The 22,168-nt window shown below is 27.6% G+C and overlaps 1 protein-coding gene across 1 annotated transcript in view; it reads left to right on the top strand.

Annotated features, from left to right (window-relative positions):
• The first annotated feature begins 8,584 nt into the window (after positions 1 to 8,584).
• The window catches only part of LOC129981234 (U4/U6 small nuclear ribonucleoprotein Prp3-like), a 35,734-nt gene continuing 22,150 nt past the window's right edge, over positions 8,585 to 22,168 (top strand). The window contains exons 1-8 of the mRNA XM_056091992.1: positions 8,585 to 8,685; positions 12,613 to 12,762; positions 15,512 to 15,624; positions 17,892 to 17,990; positions 19,327 to 19,377; positions 20,990 to 21,171; positions 21,816 to 21,842; positions 21,941 to 22,031. Of these exons, the coding sequence (XP_055947967.1) occupies positions 12,621 to 12,762; positions 15,512 to 15,624; positions 17,892 to 17,990; positions 19,327 to 19,377; positions 20,990 to 21,171; positions 21,816 to 21,842; positions 21,941 to 22,031 (705 nt within the window). The 5' untranslated portion in view covers positions 8,585 to 8,685; positions 12,613 to 12,620. The remainder of the gene's footprint in view (positions 8,686 to 12,612; positions 12,763 to 15,511; positions 15,625 to 17,891; positions 17,991 to 19,326; positions 19,378 to 20,989; positions 21,172 to 21,815; positions 21,843 to 21,940; positions 22,032 to 22,168) is intronic.

Genomic DNA, 22,168 nt, shown 5'->3' with positions numbered 1-22,168 from the left:
GGGGAGATTTTAAGACTAGTGAAGACCAGATAATAAATCAGATTGTAAAGGGTGGGTTTATAGTGTATTCCTCCGCGAATGGGAGGGGTTAAAGGAGCATTGGAGGGGAGTGCAAATTATTTTTCCAATTTTAGGACTAAAATACTGCTTTTACACATTTAAAAAAAAATTAAATATGCATCGGAAAGAAGATACCAATAGTGATGTTGCTATTATGCTATTTTTATTTTATTTACGATAGAATTTTGTATAGAATTATTTAAATGTCCGAAGTTGAAATTTCGAGACTTTTAATAAATATTTAAAAATACTTTGAGAAGTCCGAGAAAAAATTCGTTTGGCTGAAACCTGTATTTTTATTCTTTCTACTGATTGCAGTTGACTTCATAAGAAAGAAACCGCAATAGCAAACTTAATAGTCTAAAAATATTTCTCCATAGGATAACATTACGTTTGAAAATTGTAGGTGGCGTGTATACGGCACCCTTAAAAATATAACTTTATTCTGTTAGGCATTGTTCGTCTTTGTCGATGACCTTTTGTCACCTTTTAGGCAGTGTCAATTGCACGTTCATAAAACTTCTGATTTTTGCAAACAAAAAAAATCGAATCAAATGTGATTTTACATCATATGCATTATTAAAAATTTTATCATTTGAGGAGCTCTGCATGGAACTAAATAAATGGTAATCTGAAGGCCCAAGGTCAGGGCTATATGGTAGATGTGACAACACATCCCAACATATTTCCAATAATTTTTTGGCGAGTGGCCAACGATGTATGCGACTTAGCATTATCATACTGGAAAACAAGTCTTTAAGATTTGCCAATTATACCCGCTTTTCTTTAAATTAGGATAAAAGCGATACTAAACATCTAATCGATGCTTCTTTTTTTTTTTTTTTTTTTTTTTTTACTAAATTAAAGATGAAAATCCTAACAATATCAATTAGGTGCTTTGAATACGTTGATAAAACAAAAGAATGTGCTAAAACTATCTATTGACAAAATCCGCAATGACTTATTTGCCAACCCAATAAGAATTAAAACCCCGTTCCGATGACCCATTGCTTTTTACGGATATGGTCGTAAATCTGCCATCTGACCCATTGTAGGATCACTCTCGCCTTGGACTTCGATCGGAACCTTCCCGGGAACTATCGGTAAAATGAACAGACATCAAAGAACCCCGGCAAACCACAAGTGATGGGAAAGAGGGCAACATGCGTCGGAACGAGGCTTAAGATTGCGTCCTAAAGGCTGTCACAAGCCACGGTACAACTCTTCCTTTGGGAAAAACCCCTCATCGTAGGAGGTAGCCGACCTCTCACCATTTCTGTACCCACCCGGGTGGCAAAAATTAACTATCATGCCGGAAGCTTCTCACCCTCATATCTGAGGTGCCCCCGGTGGGAGTAAACCAGAGTACAAGCTGAAAAATGCCACTGAAATCTAATTCTGATTCTACAAAACCAGAAATAATATATATATTTTTATATTATCTTTTTCGTCGGAAAAAAAATGCATGAATCATTGATTTAAGTAAAAATTATTTCTGAGGTAATTTATTGACCTCAGAGGAATACCATCTAGATCACAAGTGGGATATAGATGCCCAGTCGCTTATCTCAGAAGATGTAAATGAAGTAGAACGTTTATGCTTCCTCTCGATCAAGCATGACGAGGAGATAAAAAGAAATATTACATCCTAAGTATCATTTCATTTTTCAACACCACTAACTGCCATGAAGCTTAATTTCTCTGATACTGCTTATTCAATTTTCGTCAGTTGTGCATTTATCAAATGTCATTATTCAGATTAGTGCTTGAATTCCATACATTGAAAACCGCCATCAAGAACAACAATTCGTGCAGATAATTGAAAGTTAATATTAATTTACAATTCCATCGAGATGCAAGTAAAATACTAATCCATGGAGATGTCAACAAATTACTGTTTCATAGAGCAAATCATTTCCAAAAATTTCTCGTTAGATATCAATGCTTTACCGGGAACAAATATTTCTGAGCAAACTACATATATTCCCAGCACCGATACCGTTAGTGGATTTTATTCAATAAATCTTAGAATTTCCATGGGCAAGATCACACCGGATTAATAAAGAGGCAAGGCGTACAGTCGCCAAGCTGTTGTGAGGAACGCCGAAGTCTCCAGATTTTTATTTATTTATATTGCTATATATTTAGAAAATTTTAATTTGTAAGGGATACATACTTTAATGTCTACAAATAAAATGAAATACCATTTAACCCTTCTTTACGTGATTTTTTTTTTCTTCTTTTGTGAAATAAATCAAGATGATATAATTCATGCTCTAGATTAAAGGAAAAATGTTTTAAAAATCCTAATATAAATATATAATAAAAAATAATTAAAAACTGTATGATGGAAACGTTCATTATCATGCAAAATTTCATGTTAAGCTCAGTACAAAATCTTCGATGTCCCTTCTTTCTAAATTTCTTCACTCATTGTCACTTTTATTAGCAAAAAAATTCAAGAAATAGCACGTTTCTTCCAACCACAACAAACAACGGAATGACAAGTTCAAACCCACTATAATGATTGTGACAGTTACGTTTCTTGTTACGCAGTAGTCCTGAAAAAAGATGCCAGCAACAACCAATTTACAGTACACCTGTTTTGAGTACAATTTTTTGTTCACTAAATGTTATGATTGAAACTTCCATCATCATGCAAAGAAGGGTTAAATTTAGAAAGATTATTTTGATAAATTCGTAATTAATTACCTTTGAAAAACATTATATCTAGCCTCCCCTATAATTCTAACAAGATATGTACTTGCCGACGTCCTGGCATAGGGGCAGCGCGTATTCCCCGTGCTCTGGGCGTCCCGAATTCGAGTCCTGGTTTGGGCATGGTTGTTCTTCCTGTTCTATGTGTGAATGTGCCCTCCTGTAAAAAAGTGAATGAGTGATGCGTGAGTAATTAAGTCGTACTCTTGGCCCAAGATGGCTCTACGATAAAAACAAGAGGCGCTCCCCCTTAGGCTTAAATCGGTTGTCTTCGAACAGCGGGCTTGTCCGTGGCAAGTGCCATAAGAAACAACAACAGATATGCACCTTTATAATTTAAAAATTGTCCGACTCTGTAATTACATAGTTTTTAGGATATAATAAAAAGGTATTTAGAATTAAATTTTGAACTTTTCATAGGCAGCATACTGAAATCAATTTTCTCGAAATGGATCCAAAATCAAATGTGTTATTATTTCTATTTAGTAAAATATATTACTTGAAATTACTAATAAAAAGATTATAATTAAATTCAATAAAAAAAAGCCTGATTGTAGAAGCTGAGGAAAGAAAAAAAGAGCTACAATACATGCATTATCAAAAGTCCTTTAAAGGACTAAATTTGACTCTGATCTTGTTACCAAAATTATAGATTTTTACCAAATGTTTGACAAAATTCATTCACGGGAAGGCGTTTTTCTGCATATGAACACAGTTTCTCAACCAGCGGGAGTGGTCTCCGCAAAACGTTCTCACATACTCCCTAATAAATTTCTGATGCTAGGAAAATCCTAACATGGCATTGGCGTACAATAATTACGAAATATTAACTTTTGGCATAAATTTATCATTTTTACTCAATCTATCCTGTCATCCTTGGCGAATTATTTGGCGATTAATACCTTGTATATTGTTAATAGTTTCGAAAAATCGAAGTTGTGTTTTAGATTCATTTTTTCTAATCGATCCAAACAAAACAATATGACAAAAAAAACAACTATACTTGTTGTAGTAAAAATCCCATACTAAATTTGATGAAAGTAAGTAATTGCATTTTTAAGTTATAACGTTTTCATGTTTTTGACAGATAGACGGTCAACCATTTATTAAATTTTGCCCAAAATTCGACAAATTTCTACACTATAGATGTTGATTATGTGTGCCGAATTTTATCTATATAGTTTTCTTCATTTTGTAAATATCGTGTTAACTTATATTCACCCAGCCGCACAGACAGATCCTCTGAACAGATTTTGCTTAAAATTTGATCAAAGTCTACAAATTTGGCGTAAAGATTATATACTAAATTTTATCCATATAACTCAAAGCGTTTTTGAGTTATCTTTTTTCACAGAACAGACAGAAGGACATTTTCGAGTTCGAAATTTTTGATGATTACTATACTTTCTCAATACGAAAAAGTAATAATGTAATTAGTTTAATAAATGAAATCTTTATATGATTAAATCCAGTGGAGGATGCAGGAATTTATCTGGCTCTAGACAGTCCGCACTGTAAGATTTTTATTTAAAGGTTATTACTTTTAATAAACTTATCAATTTAATATCACATTTCAATATTTTTTTAAATGAACATAATGGTGATGATTTATTTAAGTTAATCTTTTATTTTGGTAACGTAAAAATACATTTGTTCACATTTATTTATTACGTATATTTATATTTATTATTTTATAATAATATTCGCCGACTTTGGATACTAGTTACTTCACTGGGATTAATGGTTGCTAAAAATTTCAGTTAAATACTTTGTGTCATTTACTCTTCATGGTTTTCTCAGGAATTTCTATTTTTTAATTTCAAATTTTGATGCACATATAACTCTCTCTATTTTAGAAGAAATACTGTGTGCTCACTAATATGTTTTGCATGTCTGAAAATTTCTGACTGTATCTTTATGTATCCTGTTACATTACTGGAAAAAGCAACATGTTTAATAGTTGATGCATTTAAAAAAATCTTTTTCCCGTTATGTTAAACTTTAATTATAGCAAAATTTCAAATTTTTTTTGAAAAACGCATTATTTTATTTTTGCACTATTTGCATTGTTTATTGTACTGTTTGTCCAGATGTCCGAATAACAACTAAAAAACGCAGAAAATTAAATGAATAAAATTTGATACATAGGTTTAAAATTCTAAAATGTATAAAATTTGGTACGAAATCAATCAAAAAGAAATCACTTGCTAGATAATGATAATCGAGAATCTCGATGATTTCCGGCGATCCTCGAGTACATTTTGAAATTGTAAATTTTATAAGTAAATCCAATTTATTGATTCCGATCGATTAATTTTAAAACATTAATTGTATTCCAGGAAGAATTAATCAAGGATTTTAAATTCATTCCTGCTCTCTTTTCACGATTCAGTAAATGCCCAAGTGGAAATTTTTCTTTCAGTCGTTCTTTTCTTTCTTTCTTTTTTTTTTTCTTTTCGTCTAAAAGAAAGATTGCAAGAAAGAATAGAAGCTATGTGTAGTAGAAAATTGCTTCAAAAGATCAATCCAATTCAAGAAAAAGGTGGTCCTGTGGTCCTTCATTTGCCGGACCATCACCTCCAACTCCTAGAGATACAAAATCCACGATTTTTTGAATAACAAATAATTTTGCTATTGTTATTTTTAAATATTTGTTCCAATATCTGTTATTTCAATCATGTTATTAATTAAGAATTATTACTTAGTATTAAATATAAAATTTATTAATTGTAATTAATACTTAATTTATTAATTTAAGTAACGTGTCATAGAATTAGAGATGCATAATCCACTATTTTTTGAATAACAAATAATATTGCTATTGTTATTTTTAAATATGCGTTTCAAATATCTGTTATTTCAATCATATTATTAATTAAAAATTATTACTTAATATTAAATATAAAATTTATTAATTGTAATTAATACTTAATTTACTAATTTCAGTAACGTGTGATTGAATTAATTTATCTGTTTCAGCTTACTTCTTAAATTTCATTTTTTTTTCTCAAAACTATTTATTTAATTTATTTATTAGAGTGAACCATTTTCTGGAAAAGATGAGTTAAAAATATGTGTCATTTCTTTAAAATGTTTACTTTAGTCCTATATTCAAATAGATGGCGCCAGTAGTAAACAGATTACATGTAATCAAAGTCAATCATGTCACGAGCAATTAAAAATAATCTGTATGGAATAGTGAATCATCAAATACGAATATCGGTCACTCCCGTAAAGTGGAGCGGTGACTTCGCACTTTCCAGTGAAGCCTCTCACTTTCCGGTGAAATCACCGCTCCGATAAATTTCAGTGATATGCAATTCAATGATACGATACGATAATTCCAAGAACCGGTCCGTTCACTTTTCAATCCAATCACAGATTTCTTTCGAGAGCTTCCATTGGACAGATCGTATCGATTCTTACTTTCCAGTGAAGTCACCGCTCCGGCAAATTTCGGTGATATCGTATCGATTGTTACTCTCTATCGTGATCCAAAACCTGTAGTAATCGAAATATCATCAGTAAGATCGTATCAAGGATTTGAATCACACCCCTCTTTGAAAAGTATTGATCACTTGTATTTGTGACTTTTTGATATTGGTTACGGAATAGCGGTTATTAGCGGTTAAGAGCGGTTATTACGTAACCAATATCAAAAAGTCACAAATATAAGTGATCAATACTTTTCAAAGAGGGGTGTGATTCAAATCCTTGATACGATCTTACTGATGATATTTCTATTACAGGTTTTGGATCACGATAGAAAGTAACAATCGATACGATATCACTGAAATTTGCCGGAGCGGTGACTTCACTGGAAAGTAACAATCGATACGATCTGTCCAATGGAAGCTCTCGGAAGAAATCTGTGATTGGATTGAAAAGTCAACGGACCGGTTATTGGAACTATCGTATCGTACCGTATCATTGAATTGCATATCACTGAAATTTATCGGAGCGGTGATTTCACCGGAAAGTGCGAGGCTTCACTGGAAAGTGCGAAGTCATCGCTCCACTTTACGGGAGTGACCGATATTCGTATTTGATGATGCACTATTCCATACAGATCATTTTTAATTTCTCGTGACAAGATTGACTTTGATTACATGTATTCTGTTTACTTCTGGCGCTATCTATTGGTAGAATATAGAACTAAAGTAAACATTTTAAAGAAATGACATATATTTTTAATTCACATTTTCCAGAAAATGGTTCACTCAAATAAATAAATTAAATAAATAGTTTTGAGAAAAAAAACAAAATTTAAGAAGTAAGCTGAAGCAGATAAATTAATTCAATCACACGTTACTTAAATTAGTAAATTAAGCTTTAATTACAATTAATAAATTTTATATTTAATATTAAGTAATAATTTTTAATTAATAATATGATTGAAATAACAGATATTTGGAACGCATATTTAATAATAACAATAGAAATATTATTTGTTATTCAAAAAATCGTGGATTATGCATCTCTAAATACCAGTGATCAATACTTTTCAAAGAGGGATGTGATTCAAATCCTTGATACGATCTTACTGGTGATATTTCGATTACATTTTTTGGATCACGATAGAAAGTAACGATTGATACAATCTATCCAATGGAAGCTCTCGAATAAAACAGAAAAGGATAAATCTGTGAATGGTTTGAAAAGTGAACGGACCGATTATTCTTGGAATTTTCGTATCATTGAATTGTATATCACTGAAATTAATCGGGGCGATGACTTCTCTGGGAAGTAATAATCGATACGGTCTGTACAATGCAAGCTCTCGAACAAAACAAAAAAAGAGAAATCTGTGAATTGTTTCAAAAGTGAACGGACCTGTTATTCTTGGAATTATCGTATCATTGAATTGCATATCACTGAAATTTATTGGAGCAGTTATTTTTCTAGAAAGTGTGAAGTCTCCGCTTCACTTCATGAGAGTGAACCTGACTTTCCGATATTCACATTTGCACTATTCCATACAAATCATTTTTAATTGCTTGTGACATGACTGCATATATTCTATTTACTGCTGGCGCCATCTATTGGTAGAATATAGAACTAAAGTAAACATTTGAAATAAAGGGCATATATATTTAATTCAAATTTTTCAGACAATGGTTTAATCTGTGGTGAATAGCATATAATCCAGTTAACAACTACGCTACACGAACGTGCGTCAGACTCACTTGACGCAGCAAACACTCACTCACCCACACACACTCGCTACTCAACTGGGTACAAGTCCATTAAAACAACAGCTAATATTACATCACCACTCAACAGCCGTTCGTCTCACCTCCGACTCACTGGAGGGAGAGTATTGTGGTGAATAGCATATAATCCAGTTAACAACTACGCTACACGAGCGTACGATTTTGTATCCTGGTTATGTGACTGGACTGCGAACCACAAGGTCCCAGGTTCTATCCTAGCACATCACAAACCGCTAAAACTCCAATAAAGAAATTAAATAAATAGTTATAAAAAATCAAATTTAAGAAGTAAGCTGAAATAAAGAAGTAAATGAAAATTAATTCAATCACACGTTACTTAAATTGGTAAATTAAGTATTAATTACAATTAATAAATTTAATATTAAGTAATAATTTTTGGTTAATAACATGATTGAAATAACAAATATTGGAATAAATATTTAAAAATAACAATAGCAAAATTATTTTTTATTCAAAAAATCGTGGATTATCCATCTCTAATCGGAGGTAACGCTCGGACTCCTGCACTTTGATAAACCAATGAAAACTGTGCTTTCTGTTTTCACCTACTTTAAAAAATACTCCTACTATTGCTTTGGAGTCGAAAGCGGATTTGTATCTGTCTTTAACGTTATGAGCAAAGTCTTGTTTGTTTGTAAATTAAACCTGAATTTTTAACACAGATTCTATGTGTGTGAGTATTTATTTTACATTTTTTTTTAAGCCTGTGTTTCAGATAACGCTTTCTGAATAATTTAAATTATGAACTGCCCTTATGTGCTATGAAAAAATTTTACACGTAATTTTTGAAATGGTATCCCTATTTCGATTCTATTTGATGTATTCAGTAGAAAGAGATATATTTTTCTGTTTTTTTCCCTTCTAAAAGTATGTCCGGATTAATATTTTGTTTACATAATTCAGATTGTTTATTTTTTAATTTACAAATAATTATACAATGAAGAAATTTTACTGTGATTTTTGAAGGATGTACCGACAGATTGATGAAATTTTTTTTTAGGCCGACTGAGTGAATTTTTAAATTAATAATTTTTTATCGCAAGGCAGTATATACGGCATCTCAGTGTGCCCAATTTAGCTGTGCTGTCTATTTAAAGTTAAGGCTAGAATAGTTTAAAAAAATGTGTCTGTTTTGCCTCTTAATGTTTTATAATTTTAAGGTTATAATCTAGTTACCAATATTAGAATAGTGACATTTTGGATCTTTACTGCTAATTAAGCAATTGTTGAACCTAATGAGCTTTCCTATTATTTTATATTTCTCTTTTATCTGTTTATGTAATCTAAAAATTATTCATAAAACCAATATACAGACACATTTACGATATATGTTGCAAATTCAAGTGGTAAAAATATTAAAAAAAAAGCATTTTGTCTGAAAACCTCGGCTAAAACATTTTCATTGAAATAACTAATGATTAAATAAGAAAAAGAACTATTAGTCTAGTTTCTAATTGTCTTTAAATCAGTTGAATGAAAAAGAAATTGCTGTAACATTTAATATTATAGTTAATTTCATCTATTCAGATACTAAATAGCTTTGCGAAATTATAAAAATATAATATAGTTACATATTTTCTTTAATTATGCATTTTTTTTTCTCATTATAAGTTATCTCTTTTTTGTTCAGTTTATTTCTTCATTCTTGCAGTTGTTTAAGTAAAAGCAATATTATTTATATTCTCATCACTGCTTGACCCCATTTCAAAACGAAACTCAGAAATTATGTACTGAACGAAGTTAAAAAAATGCAAGCTTATAATTTATATTGCTATTATTAAACAAGAACTCTTTTAAAGAATATTTAAAATTAATAATTATAGAAGAACTAAACTTAACTTTCAATGTATATTAAGCTTTTTTGTTGATTCATTTAATTGGGAAAACAGGCATTAAATAAATATGAGACATTTTTTTTAATGATAAGTATTTTGGTTAAACTGTAATTGAGTTATTTTTAAATATGCATGTGAATTTCTAGTCTTTTCATGTTTGTACAATACTTTGTAATGAAGCAGAAAGAACTAGCTTTTCATAAAGCTGAATAACTAGTACTTTCATCATCTTATTATTTCAGGATTTTAAACGTATTCAATTTTTCATTTTGTATAAAAGGTATTTTCGATATTATTTTTACACTTCTTGCAAGTTTTTAACAAGTCTTTTTTTTTTCACTAATACATTTTTTAAATGATTACAATAAGAAAGCAAAAGAACATAATAGTATATTTTTTTGTTAGTGAGCATTCACATTGAATGTGCAAAAACATTATGTGATGTATTATTATGTCCAGTTAAACAGTTATATGTCCAGTTAAACAGTCCAGTCCAGTCCAGTTAAACATGATTCAAATACATCTCTACTACTAATAAAGGAAAATGCATGTGTGTATCTGTCTGTTGTCACTTTATAGATCAAAATATTTGTCTTTAAACAATCTTAATTTAACACAAAAATGCTTTGGAAAGTGGCATTGTGCATCTCAAAGTAGTAATCTTCCAAAATATTATTGTTTAATAATATTTTTTATTTTTATTTATTTTTACGTTTCTTTTACTCTTGATACCAGTTTAAGTGCCACTACAGTTTTTTTCTTTGAATTCTGGCATTTTTTTTTTTTTTTTTTGTACAATTTTTAACAATGCCTTTTATCGGTAAAATTCAAATTGTTTTGAATTTTTCAACAAATATTTTTTATAGGATTTTACCCTCCATTGTTAAAAAAAAAAAAGGTAATTTTTTTTTTTTTTTTTTGCATTTAATGTAAGGAATAAGAAGACCATGCCATTTATAGTTTTATTTATATCGAGTGCTGAGATAAATGCTTATAATCTCTGTTATATTATTTCGCTTTGTTTTTAGCTTAACAATAATAATTTAGATCAAATGTTGAATTATGTTAGCAGTATTTAGGATAAATTGAATTATGCTTAAGTTGTAAAACTAGAGTAAGAGGAAAGAACACTTTTTTGGAGAGTATAAAATTTTTTGTCACATTATCTCTGTTCCCCCCTCCCCCTTTTTTTTTTCTTATTTGTTTTAGTAGATTTTTGAAATATGGAATTTTATCTAACATTTTTTGATTTCTTTAAGTATTTTACAGACATCAAACAGCTTTTTTATTTGTTTGCTATTTCATTCTGATCAGCAAGAATTCTGATGATCATCAAGAATTATAAAGGGAAGTTACAACACCACAAATGACAATTTACATTTAAAAAAGATAGATGATCCAGATTATTTTTTAATAGCACTATTAGGTCATGATATTTGTCTTCATTAGTAATGTTCATATATGTGACGAAATAACAAGTGAATATATGTGAATCATATATGTGAAGAATAACAAGACTTTATTGTTGTAATTTGATTTAATTTTTTTTTTTTTTTTGAGGGATTCATGGCAGTGACTTATTACCAAAGGTTTAATTCCATTTGCAACAGATATGACTTCAAAAATGACTTGCCCAATTTTAAGTACAAAACATTAATGTACCTAAATGAAATATGGTATGTTGATATAAATATGTTTTTTATTTACAAGTGATACAAAATTCTGTACCTAAGAAAAAATAACATTTACAAAGTAAAAATATGTTGTGACAGACATGACAAAAAAAAAAAAAAAAAAAGAACAGGTATCATTTTGAGTGATTCTTCATTATCATTTAAATTCTGTAAATTGTAACACCTTTTGAAGTTCAGAAATTTTATTGAATTAAAATATCATAAATTGCTTGATTTTCATATTTAAAAAATTCATTAAAGATAATTTTGCAATTATTAGATTAATATGTAACTTTCATTGAATATCTGTTCTAAATATATTTAAAAATTAGTGCTTTTCATATGAGAAATTAACTGTTCTTATAGTTTCTTTAATTTGTAATTTATTTACTGAAAAAGTTTTATTGATTACAGAATATTTTATGAGTTATCCTATGCCTGATTTGTTATTGTTACTTTCGGCACTTGCCATAGTCAAGCCTGCTGATGAAGTCAGCGATTTGAGCCGAGTTTGTGCTGTAGTTTCTAGTCTTAAATGCCTCTGAGCACCCGAGGGCAGAAGTCTGACTTCTAGCTCATATGAAGATTACACTCACACATTCGTGTGCACAACCCTTTTTTACAGGGTGACTCTTTCACACACCTCGCATATAGAATACAGGGTAAAGAACAACCATGCCTGAACCAGGGACTCCCAGATCATAAAGGAAGACACACTACTCCTAGGCCAGGACACCGTCATGCCTGATCTAATATTGTTTTGCTGAAAACTGTGTTGAAAATACTATTTTCATGTTGTAATGATGTTTAAGTTGGTTAAAAGTACTCAGTGAAATATGTTATTAATTAATGTCGATTAATTTTTTATTATCAAATGCAAAATTTATATATTTTTATGGCTATGAAAATGGTTTGGTAATTTTTATGTTTTTAAAGATTAATGTTTATTTATATACTTAAAAAACTATATTGTTAAAAATGTAGTGTTTTGATCAAGAATTTATTTTGATATAAATATTTTATTATCATTATCAAGCACATAATCTATCATGAGAATTATTTATTAATTCTTAATTTTTTTTTCCTTTAAAGATATCATAATGGCAATGTCTAAAGAGGAAATTAGGCCTCAAGTGGACAGATTCATTCAGAGATTTTTAGGTGTTAGTGAACCCTCACAGTCACTTGTGTCTTCCGCAGTACGCTGCTTGGTTAAAGGTTATGATCAAAGAAAAACAGCTGGTAAGACTTAATATTTTTTTGTGTGAATTTTAAATATTTTATGTATTTATATTCTTTTTAAATCTTTTATTTTTATTTTTATTTTGTCTTTTTTAAAACACTTGTAAAAATTGTGGTAGAATTTAATTGAAAATTTGATTTATAAACCGAGACTAAATTTTGTCATATTTGCCATTCTTTTAAAATCAAAATATTCTTCATTACTTTATCTTTCTTTGAGAGATCTTTAAAAATGATTTTTTTAAAAAAGAATAATGAGTGAGAATAATTATTCATCTAATTTTAAAGGAATATTATTATTCAGGATATTTTATTCAATGTATTGAAAAATTTGAAAGAAGGAGAAAAGAGGGGAGGGAGACTGTGTGAAAACTTAAGCAATTTCTCTTGAATTTAAACCATATATTTAGAATAATTATAGATTATATAAAACTAGCAAGGATCTCGAACATTAACAAAAGAAAATGCTCTATATTGTTCTGGGAATGTTTAAAGATTTTTAATTTCTTGATCTGACTAATACAAGAAAAGTTAGAAACTTTATAATTCATTATCAATACAATAGTCAACTATTTCTGAAGAGTTCTGAATGGATAATAAAGACATCACAGACATCAAGGATATGAACAAAAATATGTAAGATTCAGACATTTTTTAAAAAATACTTCTCATGTTGAGGTTCACAAGATAAGAATACTTTTACGCATGCATAAGAGTAAACTTCATTGAATTAATATTCTTTTATAAAGAGGTTGAATTTTGTAAAATTTCATGATGTTCAATTTTTTAATGTTTTTTTTTTTTATATTCAGTATTAATTGTGATGATTTTGCTTCATAATGAAGTGAAGTTAATTTTAAGGTCATCATTGCATGTGGTTTGAATTTAAAAAATCCTTTTTTTTTTGTATACAATTATGTGTTACATACTTCTATATTTATATGTATATATATCAAATGGAATTGTCTAAAACATACTATATCTAAGAACATTGTAAGGATTTTGATGATGAATACAATAGTAATTACAATATACGTGAACCAAAACACAAAAATAATATTGTATATGTGGGTATCTAACGATTGATTAACTAAATCAATAATTGGTATCGAACTTTTCTGTTATATTTCTTTAATTTATAAATATAATTATAGCAAAGAATTGCTGAGTTCAGCTAGTAAGATATATATAGTATTCTGCGATAGCATCTATATAAGGGCTAAAATAATGTAGCAATAATAAGATGCCTGCTTTTAATGTTGTGACACTTCAGTTTACAATTTTTATTAACCAAAAAATGAATTACAAATGCTTTGAAAATAATTTTTTCATTTTTAAAATTAACATTTGAAAAACTTTCAATTTTAAAGTACATTTTTATTTAGGGCTATTCTTCAAGTTGTTCCAGTCCATAAAATCTGATGCTTGTATATTTGTTGCAATAAAATTATATAACCTTAATTAATAATTTGATTTACAACTTCATTTTTCTTAGTTATTTAATTTTTTGTCTGTGATTTCAGTTTTTGTCTATGCATATGAATTCCATTCTTTTATTTCTTCACAATGAAAAAAGTAGTTAGCATTCTGGAACAATTATATATAAGTTAGTGTATTCAATCATTTTTTAAGATGAAGGATAAATAATGATATATTTATTGATATGCAAGGTCATATTGTAGACGTATTTAATTACTCGATTCTAAGCAACTCCAAGTAATATTTTATCAAATAAGTAGATTTGCCATGTTCCATCATATTTTTTATAGATTAAAAAAATTTGATGATTGGACATTTTGTTTATTAGAAAAGTTGTTTAATTTGTTGCAACACTTCATATATATTACATCAATATAAACTCAATATAGTATTTATATACTATATGAAGCAACTAACTATGCAAAATATTATAATCAATTACAAGTTTCATCAGTGCTATGAAATTTCAACTTTTATCTAAATACTGATTTAAAATTCTGCATTAATTATCTTTTAATTATACTTGCCAATACTTACTTATTAATTTGAAATACAAAATCAATAAATTTTAAAACTTGAGTTCCTAAAAGTAAACTTATGTTGATATTGCCATATTTTTTTTTTTTTTTTTTTTTTTTTTTGTGTGTGTGTGTGTGTGTTGCTGTTAAATTCAGAAAACAAATTACTTAAATAGTTGTCATATATTTTGCAATCCTTCCTGTGATTTAGTCATTAATCAGAAATATATAGCATTATTGCCTATTGTGAAATAATATATTAAAATATTTTATTTTTGATTTGCAGTGAAAATAAATGAATTTGTTATTAATGGACAAGACAATAGCTTGAAACAAATAAGTAACATTTACTAATTAAAAAAAAGAAAAAGGATTTTGGAAAATTCCATGTAGATGTAAACTTATAATAGTTGTTTTTTTTAATTTGATATGAATCTTAAATGCTTACATATCAGCCATCTTGTTTGTGAAATAAATTGTGTCGTTCTTACTAATTTCATCATAATTTTATGAATAGGAAAAATATATTTTGTCAGAAATATCTTTTTTTTTTTTGTTAACATGGCTGTATTTTCATTTGATATATTCAGGTAGAAAGAAATAATTTTCCATTAAACTTTTTTACTGAAATGGGTTCTTCAGAGTAGTATTGTTGATTATGCTGAATTAAAAAAAGATACTTACATTGCATTATTATGAAACATTACATAGTTTTATTTCCAAAATTTTAATTTCTTTATAAACAATTTTAGATAAATTATCATCTTATTTGGATAATTCTAAAGCAGAAAAATTAGCAGATCAGCTTTTCAGAAACTTTAGCAATGACAGTGATTCCACAAAGAGAGCTAAGAAACGTCACAGAGTAAGTATTTGGCTAAGTTATTTTCGATTTGTTTGATACTTAATTTACACATTGGTAGTTGTAATCTAAAATTATATATATATTTTTCTCAAATTGTGAATTTTTAGATTTGTGAAATATAAATTCATTAACTTTTTCAAAAAAAAAAGTTTTTTATTTTAAACAAGTGTATCATAATATAGTAAGAATAAACTATGTCAGAATTTGCAACATATTTAAATATTGTTATATTATATGCTGTTTGAACTAATATTGAGTAAAAGTTCTTACTCCACATCCTATTAGTAAGGATTTTAAGCATAATTTTTTGAGTAGTAGGTCTTGCTATTAAAATATCCCCCCTCCCCATTTTTTAAATTCAGTGAATGTTCTCTTTCCTACTAGCAGTCGCTTCTTAAAAAACGCCTAGCATGTTGGATTCTTATGCTTGAAGGTTTAAATGGAAAGCCATTATTTGTATGAGAATGTTTTATAAAACTTGCTGAATTTTTAATTGCTAGCAAAGAAGTATTTCATCTTATTCCTCTTATTAAACAATGTAAACTTGGATATAAATTTTTTTAATGTTGAGAATTTGAAAACTTTGATCCGAAAATCTATTGATTTGAAATAGCAGACTTTACATCTCAAACAATTTCAAAGTGAGTAATATGCATCAAACTAATATTCTAAATTAATAATTTTTCATATTTAAAAAAAAAGAATTGGGATTCATTCTGTTCTAACATTTTAATCAAATGCATAAATTTTTATAATTATATTTACTACTAATAGAAATATAACAGAAGAGTATAGTTTTATACATGCACACATACTCACGCTAGGTCATTATAAAAGTAATATAAAAAAAATCCTAATGAATCAATATTCTCTTTTTATTCTCTGAACTTTTTATTAGCTTCAATAATTGTTGATATACCAAGAAAAAACTTTTTTTTTGGGGGGGGGGGATTATCAGCCACTTATTTATATACAATAAGTATAATGCATGAAAATAATTCTTAGTTTCATTTTTTATGTATTCCATATTTTGTAAATATTTAGAATAAATTGAAACAATTATATATAAAAAACAGTGTTTATACCATTCAATTCATCTAAAAAAATTGAATTTATAATTTTACTAACGTAAAGGGATAGTAAATAATTACTTTAAAATTTAGTTCTTAATGTTTTCTATGTGGCAAGCATTTAATGCTAATTATATAAACCTGTTCCAGTGAAATACAGAAATTCTAGACACATAAGTATTTTCATTTTTCTTTGTATACTCATTAGGTAAAGTGTTTATTTTGGTCAATTATTATCAATAAATTCAATGCTATCCCTCATAAGTATGAAATAAAAAGGGATCACCAAAAATTTTTTATAAATATTTCTTATGGATCTTCTTTATTTTTTTCCCCTAGTAGAATTCAGAATTTAATTATTTCTCTCAATATTTTCTTGGTTAGATTTCTGAAACAACACTTTCCCATATATTTGTTAATAGTTAACAATGATCTATTAGACTTTTGTGTTCCATTATGAGTTATTATGACAATTCTGTGTCATTCAGCATAAATTTCACAAGATGTGAAATTGTTAATAATTAAAAGCAATTTACATTTATCCTAATTACTGTGTTCATAGAATTTTCTCTGTATATCAGAATTTCTGATCATGTATGAGAAAAAAAAGAGGTGATTTATAGTAATTTCATTTGTGAAATTTTATTTTCATGTGTTGGCAGAATATAAAAAAATAATAATAATAAAAAGGACTGTAAACAATTATTATAGAGAGAAATAAATTGTAGTTGAAAACTGATATGGTAGGCTTGGTTTTAAATGTTAAAAGGTTATGGAATAGTAATTTAAAATCGAACATTCATAAAAGCTTATTTTTGTATTGTTGGGAAGGAGTTTGTACTGTTGGAAAGAAGCTCATCATACAAATTAAATATACTTTAGAAATTGAATTTTGTGATCAATTGCATCTTTTATAAAAGAAAAAAATAGCGATGTCACAGTATAATGCAAGATAGTATGCTGTTAATTATTAGGTAACATAAGCATTTATATTGCTTATGTGGCAATGACATTCTGAGAGGGGATTTTATTAGTCCCAGCATTTGTGCATTATCTATGTATTTATTTTTTTATTAATTTGAATATGTAATTTTATTTACTTCTATATTTTTCAATATTGAATGAATATTTATTTAGGAATTAGTTTTATCAATAAAATATCAAAATATTTTAAACATTTCCTGATGTTTTATTTAGGATGAAGAAATATCTGAAAATAAAAAGATAAAGACTGATGATCATTCTAAAAATTCAGTTCCTGGTCAGCCCAGTCCTGGCCAGCTTACCACCATACAGGTATGTAACAAGTAAAATATTTTAAATTATATATTTTTATGTTTCTTATTACTTATGTCCTAATCATTTTATTACAATGTTTTTCATCCATAAGTGTCTTGCATTAAATTTTTAATCAGTTGGATTGGAATATTATTAGCTAATTTTATACTTAATATATTTTTTATCAAATACTTTCAAAATTAATTAGCACTGAGAGGAAATTCCAGCTGTTTATGTAGAGGCTCCTATTAATTTAAGTTCATTTCAGGTATCTATATTATTTCTAGTAAATTTTTCCTTAGAAATACTTTTGGAGGATTTAAATAGCATCATATCGGAATAAGTTCGTAGTGGACATTATTTTTCTGGCAAAAATATAAACAAACTGAGGCATTTGTTCCAAATAAATAACAGTTAAGAGGGGGGGGGGGTAGTAAGAAAATGAATTCAAAAGTTCAGAAATTTTTCATTTGTTTTATAACCAATGGGAAATTATGCTTACTTTTTAAAGCATATCCAATATTATATATTGATTGTTTAATGAAACTATATCCATATACTTCTGTAAAAGATTGCTATGTATTTTTTTCTAGTATTAAAATGTAGTTCAGAACAATTTTTCAACTTTTAAGAAATTGTATTATTAAATAAAAATATTAAAATTAACAAAAAACTGTTATTCTGTATAATATTAACTGTTATGTAAAATCTTCTAATTAAAATTAATAATAATTTTACTGAACCGATAGTAGCAAATTTATGACTATATTTGTGTGTGCTCTTTGTGATATAAGAACAATGCCTACGTCTTTTTTTGTAATTAACATTGTTCAGTTTAAGTAAACAAGAAGCTGGTAAATTAATTAAATCTGTATTATTTAGTGAATCATTTAATTAAATTCACTTAAATTAGATTTCATTTATAATTTAAATAATGAATGGACATTTCCTCCTCTTTAAATATTAATATATGTGGTATTTTTATTTTATTAAAATTACTGCTTTTAAATAAATCAAAGAAGCTGTGAATTAACAAAATGTAGTTTGAAAAGATCTTAATATGCTGAAATAATCTTTGAACCTAGTAATTAAAAAATATAATTTTGAAAAACTTAGAACTGAAAATTTTTCAAAACATTTTGTAAGATTTTGGTAATGGCCCAACTTACTATTGAATTTTGTTTGAATCTTTAATGCAGCTAATTTATTTGTTACTTTAATGGATAAAAATATTTATATAGATATTAAGTTCTTAAATTTAGTTGCTGCCACAATGGACCATTTTGTTTTTGCATGTATAAGCTGAATGTAATTAATGTACTTCATTTTTTTTTTTTTTTTTTTTCCTTTTTAGATCCAAGAGATGATGGCAAATGCTCAAAGAATGATAGAGGAGCGAAAAAAGGTAAAAGTTTTCTTTATTTAATTCTGAATTTTATGCATTGAAAAATGTCTTTGTCTTCTCCTTGAAATTAAATTGTTCTCAGTGAAGTTATTTTAATAAAAAAATGTATAATTTTTTGTTCTTTTTTGCATTGTTATTTTTTAAATTTTATTTTGTATAATATCAAATTAGGTTATTTAATTATTAAATTTAAAATTACCATACATTTACATATATAAGCCTGGAATTTTTGGAATCTTTTTCTAATGCTAATTTATGGGGGGGGGGGCTTATATAAAAATCCAATATTTTCACAAAAAAAAAAAGATGCTTTCTTGTTTGCCAGGCACAAGCATTAAATCATTAATTATTGCCAGATATAGCCCTTTTTATTTTATAATTTGTTATTCTTATGTTTATGAAAGAATTAATTGAAATGAGATGAGTTATTCATTTTGTAAAAATGGGTTGTTTTTTTTTCAAAATTGTTTATTATTGCTAACTTTTTTCATTGCTACCAGAATGAAATATGTGATGGTGAAATTCACTCTTAGGTAATAAGAAAGCACCAACACATAAACAAACAAAAAGAATGCAATAAATAAATATATAAAAAAATCAACTAATTACCAATAAGGTTACTAGAATTAGAACAATCATTATTAGCAGCTGACATTATACTTTACAGTGACATGATTGGAAAATAGTCCACTTGTCTTACTTGCTTGATGATATTTTTATAACATGCTTGAATGTCGCAAGATTTAAAAAAAATTGTTTCAGATTATACACGATACCTATACAATTTTCTATTTTAAAAATTGAATTTTGGGTAAATTTTTAAAGAAAAAAAATGTATTCAAAAATTTACTGTATTTGCAGTTTTGGTATATTTTAATGAAATAATATATCAGCACTTAAAGATTATGTTTCTCAAAAATATTTTTGATGTTTTGTTTATGCTTATTTGAACACGTTTATTTGATGAAGAGTTGCACTTGCTAAAAAATCTTCTTTGAAGAATGCATTAATTTATTTACTTTCCTTTGTTATTAATACCTATTTCAAATATAGAATCTTTGTTGTAAATATTTACTTGCATTTTTTAGGTAACTATTTATATAACAATATCTCTCATGAGGATAATAGCTAGTAGCTATATTAAATTGGTCAACAAAGTAGCTGTTTAAAAATTTAAAGTTTGTTAGATTTCTTAAAATTGCTTGACAAATGCCAATGCAATATGAATTAATTCTTCAAAATGAAACCATTGTTATTCTATAGAGATTCACTGTAATTGTGAGCATGCAATTATAATTCAGCCTAGTTCTGTGCTGGTCATGTGGACAATTTACAATGAAATGTATCATTATCTTCAAGATAAATTCAGAAATATTCATTTTGTTAAGGCATTGGTAATTGATTTCTGTATATTGTTCTTAAATCTGCAATAGAAGGAGAAGGGAGGGAGAATTCTTGTATATGTGATCTGTGACTTATGGCAGATTACAATAATTTGCAATTTCTTAAATGCAGTTATAAAAAAATAAATAATACTTAAAATATTTTGAGAAATCATACTTATGTCATTAAATAGATTTCATAATATTTATATTTTCTTTGAATTCTGCAGCAAATGCTTATGTCTGGTGCTTTAGGTCAAGTGCCACCATCAGCAAATAATTTGGCAGGTGCTGGTGCATCTTCAGCATCTGATGCTTCTCCATCTCTATCAGAAAACAAGGCAAGAATCGCTCAGTTGACTGCCATGATTCAAGCAAAACTTAGTTCAAAACCTGCACTTCTGACAAATTGGTAGGTCACTTTTGAAATTTTATAATTGTTAAATCTTTTTCCTTTTTTTAAAGTAATGTGATATCATAGTTCAGTGATGTTATCAATTTTTTTTAAAGGACAGCTTTAAAAAAAAAAGTTAATTGCATCTTGGTACAGGTATTTTAAATTGTTTTGCCATGAATTCACCAAAAAAACACCATGGAAATTATAATTAAATATTTTGATTTTTTTGCAGATATTTTTTTTTCTTAAATGACAATAGAAATTACAAAAGTATTTGTAGTTTTTTTAAATCAAAAAATCTACCAGAAGATGCTTGAAAGAGATATTTTGGTCGGTTTTACTTAAAGAAATTGTTGCTTTTAAATTTAAAAAAAATGAATTAGCAATTTTCTTCAATTACCAGCTTAATTATATGATTCACTGGCATTAAGAAATGTGAACGCTATTCTTAGATGTTGAGTAGAATTGTTATTCATGTTGAATAGTTATGATTTCCATTTTACTAAAGTAGTAACTAAGTGATTTTTTCTTGCATTAGCAGGAATGATAATGAGACCTTTGTGAATTGCATTATTTTGAAGGATCAGGTTTTTTTAAACATGATTGTTTTACTCTTAAACCAAAAATTATAGTTTTTTTCTTTTTCTCCCCATTTTTAGGAAGCCAGATGATTCCAAGCAACACAAGTGAGTGCAGTTCTTATATTAAAAGAATTTTCATTAGTTGTTTGTTTATATATATATATATATAGTGTGTGTCAATTTTTCCCAACTTTTACTTTTAGACCAGCACCTTTAATCTTGGACTCAGAAGGTCGAACCCTAGATATGACTGGTAAAGAAGTCCACCTTACTCATCATATGCCTACGCTAAAGGTAATTCCTAAAAAACAATTATCTAAAATATTAGTCTTATTTCAGAATGATAGATTAAGCAAATTGTGTATACTTGATCAAAAGATATTGAAACTTGATATTTTAAACATCTTTTTCATTAAATATTTGTGTCAGCT

Source organism: Argiope bruennichi, chromosome 8 (assembly GCF_947563725.1).
Source record: "Argiope bruennichi chromosome 8, qqArgBrue1.1, whole genome shotgun sequence".
Lineage (NCBI taxonomy): Eukaryota > Metazoa > Arthropoda > Arachnida > Araneae > Araneidae > Argiope > Argiope bruennichi.
Note: the sequence above shows the minus strand (reverse complement) of the source record. Positions and strands in the feature narration are given on the sequence as shown.